We start from the raw sequence: 6,116 nt of genomic DNA, 5'->3' as shown, positions 1-6,116 counted from the left end.
AAAACGGAGTTCTCCACGAAGCCATTACTTCATGGCTGGAACAAAACTTCCATGTGGTCCCGTATCACCTTGTAGTCTTTTAAAATATGATAAAATGTTTGTGCGTATGTGTAAATTTATGCATGACAGTTTGTGAGTCTGGGCCAGTGACATTAAATTAGGTGTGCCGTTGTGTTGTTCTTTATTTCCCTAGCCTATTAGTTTTATGTTCTGCAGTGCTCTGCAGGTCAAAGGAAAATGCGAAAGCGATAGTATGGAAAAGAGGGGGGGGAAAAAGACAACTGTGCTCCATATAGTCTCAAATATTTAAAAGAAACCCATCCTCACGACCATTTTTGTTACCAGAGCAGTTAGGAATGTAAAGCCTATATTTAGTCACAAACATTTCTTAAACAAAAGGAGAATTTAGGACTCCTGATGGGTTTTTTGTAAGATTTAGGCCTAGCAGAACTGCAGTGGAAACATACCTTCTGCCACAGGCTACCATTCATCTCCACAGCCCATGGTCAGTAGTAGCTTCTTGAGTGGCATCACAGAAATCAGCAGGGTTAAATGAATACAATCCTCCTTGTGACGAGCATCTCTGATGGTATCTAACCTCTAGCCTGTGAGTGCACTTCCACATTGTTGATCTTAAAGTTTGGCTTCTTTATTATCATTGCCAAGTGTCTGAAATACACACATGTATGTCCTTGATGCCACGGCCGGGCAAGCAGGAGGTGGAGGTGCAAGAAGCCATGACTTCTCTGAAGTCAGTGTCCAAACACGTGTAGCGCACGGCAAGGACCTCAGCCTCTGTTTCCCTTGTTGCTTCTGTGGAATGGGACCTCCCTGCTGGCTCGTGTCAGCATCTTGGGCCATGGTAAGGGGTTGGTAGGTGCTAGGGTGGTGGTCTGAGTCCATGCAAGAGCAGGAGGGCAGCTAGCTGGAGGTGAGCAGGACCCACTTTCCCTGTATTTACACCTCTGCAGGCAACCTATTGCCCAAAGTGGCCAGATGGGTGATGGTCACCCACACACGGGGGGTCAGGGAAAGACTTGTAGGGCACACAGACCATGTTCTGAGAACCTGAAAGTTCTGAAAGGTCTTTTGAGCTGGGGTGGCTGAAGCCTGTGAAAGTAAGGCTAAAACTGTAATGGAAAATGGCATTTATCTTTCTGAATAAATACAGGCACTAACAATATCTTATTTGTTTGTACTGTTCTCGCTTCTTGCCATGCCATAGAAACTATGCATCTTGGGGCTTTATTTCCATGTGCACATTTTGTTTACATAACCAGTACATTTTTATCAGCAAGAACCGATGTTAACTGAATTTAACAAAGACAAAGCAAGAGGGAAATGTTCATTCTGTGCACGGTGATATCACAGAAACAATATGTTTGGAGCCTTGTACTTCAAAAATATGCCTGAGAGGAATGGAAAAATCCAGCCTCATATTGTAAAAACGTGAGTCACAACAGCTATTATCTCTTAAGAAATGGCATTCCAGCTCTTTGATTCAGTCATTGATGATTTCCCTTTTTAAGTTATGGTGTTTTCTTACCCTTTTAAGAAACATCTGGGCTAACCTTGGCTATTTGTAGAAATGTTTGCAATTCACAGATTAAAAGAAATTAGACATAGAAAGGACCCATGAAATTATCTTGTCCATTTCCTGAAAGCATATGAAATTGAAAAAGAATTAGGCTAAATATATATATATTAAAATCTGGAAATTAAAATTATATACAATATGAAGACAAAACATGTCAATATTTTTCAATTGTAAAGATGGTGGTAAATGTAATTTTTTAAAGGTAAAGTAAAAAGAAGAGTAGCAAAAACTCTAATGAAGTTTGTGTAGGATCTTCCAGTTGTTCCTAGGCAGCTATCTTTCTGGAATTTGCAGATAAAATTGGAAAGATCTGGATTTGACTAGCTTGAATTTGATTCAGGAGAGAGCTATAAGGAAAAAATAATTGTCCTAAACAAAAATAATCAGAACTTCTCATTTTGATTGGGTTTTTCTGGCTATTTTACTTTCCTCACCATCCCCCATCCTTTTTTGTTTTTTTCCTCTTTAAAAAAATTTTGACCAGTTCTGTTGCCAGAATGGCTTCTTTCAGATGTCTTTAAGAAGGATGCTGAATATTCTAGTGAAGATTCAGTTTTTCTGTTCAGGCAACATCCGTGAAAGCTGCAGCACTTAGTAGAGACATTCCACAAATTCTTTTACCATGTCAGTAAAGTACTCGGTGTCCCTCATGCTATGTGGCCATGCCTCCAGTTCAGCTATAGAATCATAGAATAGGGAAGGGACATTTGGAAGGGACCTTCAAAGGCCATCTAGTCCAACCCCCCCGCAGTGACCAGGGACATCTTCAACCAGAGCAGGTTGCTCAGAGCCCCGTCCAACCTGACCTCTGATGTTTCCAGGGATGGGGCATCTGCCACCTCTCTGGGCAACCTGAGCCAGGGTTTCACTCCCCTCGCCATGAAAAATGTCTTCCTTATCTCTAGTCTAAATCTAATCCTCTTTTCATTTAAAACCCTTACTCCTTGTCCTATTGCTACAGGGCCTGCTAAAAAGCCTGTCCCCATCTTTCTTCTAAGCCCGCTTTAAGTACTGGAAGGCTGCAATAAGGTCTCCCCTATGTGGAGAAGGTGGTGCAGGGGTGGCTACCACCAGTTTTCCAGCAAAGGCAATGTCTGCGTAGGTTGGAGGTACCCAGCCCATGCTCCGAAGCACTGGAAGCAAGTAACTGGCGCGATGCACACCTTGAGCATCGGCAGATGTATGGGGGTATTAACTTTGGTCCTCTGCGTGCTTCCACGTTCGCACAAGCTCAGGCCAGCCACAAAGTCAGCAGGCAGACTGCGCCCTTGCCCAAAGAGGTGTAGGCTGGCTTGCGTTGGCACTAGTGCTATGTAAAAACACATAAGGTCAGATGACGGGTTTCTCCAGACCGGTAGCCTAGGAAGAGTGTAAAAATAGGGCAAATGTAAGTAGTCTTTCCTGCATGCACCCAGGTTCTGCAGCTAGGGGCTTTTCTCAGTCAGGGACAGCATCTTTGTCTTTAAAACCATTAATGGATCTTTTGCCCTTGGATTTGTCTTGTGGCTTAGTGAATTTTTGCCATTTGCAGCCAGCAAGCTTCGCAGGATAACTCTGCACCATGTGGAAAGTGGCTCTGGTGGTTGTTTCAAACCTGCTGCTCTGTGATCTCATTTGAAATTTCTCCATTCTTGTATTATGAGAAAAAGCGAGCAATCATTCCCCATTCTCTGTCGTCACAGCGCTCATGATTGTCTAGACCTCAGGTAACAGCCTGCAATGATCTCCTTTCCGCTTTAGAGGCTTAGTCTGTGCCCTTCCAGAAGTACCGATCAGCCACCGATTTTTGTTGTCTCCTTCAGCACTGAGACAAGTTTCACTGTGAAGAAACAACAATTGAAACGACAAAAAACTCTGAGAATTCTCTGGCCACCTGTACTGATGTAATTTTTAGAAAGTGAAATTCTATTTGCTTGCACTGGTGCTGAGTCACAAAGCATTGAGCATAATAAAACTCCATTTGTGGGAAAGCTTCTAATTCCCTGTTTTTCAGGAGGAGGGGGATAAAACAAATGATGTGGGGGGCGAGGGGAAAGGAATAGAGAAAAAATCTAAATAAAGAAGCATGTCAGACTACCCAAACTCTAGGAAGGCTAGTTCATTTTAGCCTTGTTCAAACAAGCAGTAATGCAGAGATTAATGTACAAGCTCCAGTAAATCACTCCTGTATGATAGGCTGTGATCAATGACAATTTAATGAATTCATTTTAAAACAAAGTCAGAATAGGAAAAACAGTAGTTATTTGAAAGAGTAGTTTACTTAAATAAATTGAGTCAATAAATATGCTATTTGTCAGGCAGAGTCCAGTTAAAGCCGTGTTTGCTAGCAAAAATACTGTCATCACAGAGCCTAATAGAAGCAAGCGATCTGGAACTATCCGCCGTAAATAGACAGATCCCATCTGAAAAGCAGAAAACAACAATCGTGGGTGAACGAAGAATTGTATCCTGCACACGTCGATGAATGCTATAGGGTAGCCCACCTCGAAATCTGCTGTTTTGTTTGTCACCAGCTTATATTCTGATTTAGTATGAATGGTCCTGTGGTAGTAAAAAAACCAAGGGCTGCATTTCTTCTGTGAAATTAGTTTTAGTTGTTGCATAGTAAGGCATTCTCTTGCTGGAAAAACATGCCACTAAAGTCACTATTAAATTGCAAAATACAGTTTTGGTGAACTTGGATGGATTTGTGCAGGCTACTAGAACAGGGATAAGCTTCATCCCTTTTCAAACAGTGGCTTTACATTGATTTTCACAGCTATCCATGTTGTTTAGTGCAGAAACAAGACGGCTTTTTGTTCTGCTGTGTTTTTCACACTTGGCTTTATTAATGTAAGTTGAAGAGATGTTTTGTTAATTTAAGTTGAAGAGATGTGGCAATTCTCACTCATTTTCGTTCAGGCGGGGTTTGGAAGTGTTATCAGTGAAGCACCATCAACCCAAGATGGTCAAACCTCACAGGTTTGGGATAGATGATCAAACTGGTATTGGATAGAAGGAGCCTGGTTTTTGGATGTGATGAACTGGCAACAGTGGCTATTCAAGCATCTCAGAAGCTTGGAGTGCTGTCATGAAGGTCCCAGGGCTTTGCCAGGCACATTTGGGCTTCCAACATCCTTCAGATTGTAGGGTGTGGAGGAGAAGAAAATGCTCAAAAGTTTTGACAGATATCTTGAAGATGGTATTTCCTACCCCAAAGGAGAATAAAATTTATGCCGCAGAAGCCTAAGACAGATTTTATGAAGAATTTCTATGTGATTTAAGAATCTGAACTTGACCCTTCACTCTTTAAATTTGGAATAGAACAGCTGGGGCATTTTTAGAGTTTGCATCATGTGGCCAGAGATTGGCCGATTTAAATCTGCCTTTCAGTCATCTTAGGCACATTGTTCATCCACTCCCAGAGCTGCATTTTCAAAAATGAGTTAGGAATCCAAGTCCCTGTGGCTTTCAATGAAACTTAAGCTTGTATGAATATAAGTTACTCCTTAGTTTGGATTTAGGATCCCATCTGACTGAAAAACTTAAGACTACTCCACAGTCCATCTACAAAGTCTTTGTAGCTCTGATCAGGAGTGATTCCTAATTGAAATTACAGTTTCAGTCATTTCTGTTTTCCTTGATGTTCAACTAACTGCATAAAAATAGATGAAGGGTTTCCTGGTAATAGGTGGTCTACAAATTATCTGGTTATTTTTTTTCATTCTGATGGCTATGTTCTTCTTGCTTTGCTCCTGTCACTGACCTTTGGTACTTTTTGTTTCAGCTGTTTCCACTACTAGGAGTAAAGACCAGTAAAGACAAAGCAGGATGAAAAGATGGCTGACTTCTTGTTACCACCGGGTACTAACAGCTTCCACCGGTTCACGCCTGAATCCTTGGCTGCTATTGAGAAACGAATTGCGGAGAAGCTTGCAAGGAATGCAAAGCAGGAATACAGAGAGCAGCTGGGTGAAGAAGAGAAGCCTCAGCCTCAGTTTGATTTGCAAGCTTGCAAGAAGCTGCCCGATATCTATGGGACTGTTCCTCCTGAGCTCATTGGGGAGCCATTGGAGGATCTCGACCCTTTCTACAACGATCGTAAGGTGAGCACCCACCAGCCATCCTGCTTCTTTGCTTTTTTTGTTTTGAGGGCTCTGGTTTTTTTATTTGTACAGACAGTAAAAATATTTTTTTCCAGATTCAGGATCAGAGTTTCAGCCTGAGCAGGGCTCCCAGAAAACATCTAAGCAGGAGGGCAAAGAGGGATAAAAAACATCATTCAAACTTGGGTATTTTCAGATAACTCTGAGTATGAATATACAGTGTCTGAAAAGAGCAGAGCAGTAGCTGAGTTAAATTAAGCCAGAGGTTTTTATCTACCCTATCTTGCCCCTGCGTGAGGCTTGACTCTTCACAGGTCTGCTTATCACTTAAGCCCCTTAATGTTAAGGGCTTCTGGGTGACTCGAGTCTTGTGCTAGCACTCTGCACAAGAGCAGAAGGCACCTCCAAAATCATTCCTGGAGGAGCAGCAGTTC

The 6,116-nt window shown here is 42.0% G+C and overlaps 1 protein-coding gene across 1 annotated transcript; it reads left to right on the top strand.

The window, feature by feature from the left end:
• Window positions 1–5,415: 5,415 nt before the first annotated feature.
• Window positions 5,416–5,682, top strand: LOC104616932 (sodium channel protein type 5 subunit alpha-like; the record flags this gene model as incomplete). The annotated part of the gene is made up of 1 exon (XM_010282102.1): window positions 5,416–5,682. A coding segment is annotated over exon 1 (267 nt), but the record flags the coding sequence as incomplete, so codon positions are not given.
• Window positions 5,683–6,116: the final 434 nt, after the last annotated feature.

This window comes from Phaethon lepturus, unplaced genomic scaffold (genome assembly GCF_000687285.1).
Source record: "Phaethon lepturus isolate BGI_N335 unplaced genomic scaffold, ASM68728v1 scaffold39922, whole genome shotgun sequence".
NCBI classification, from domain to species: Eukaryota; Metazoa; Chordata; class Aves; order Phaethontiformes; family Phaethontidae; genus Phaethon; species Phaethon lepturus.
The sequence above is the reverse complement of the archived record's forward strand: the minus strand, read 5'-3'. Positions and strand labels throughout refer to the sequence as shown.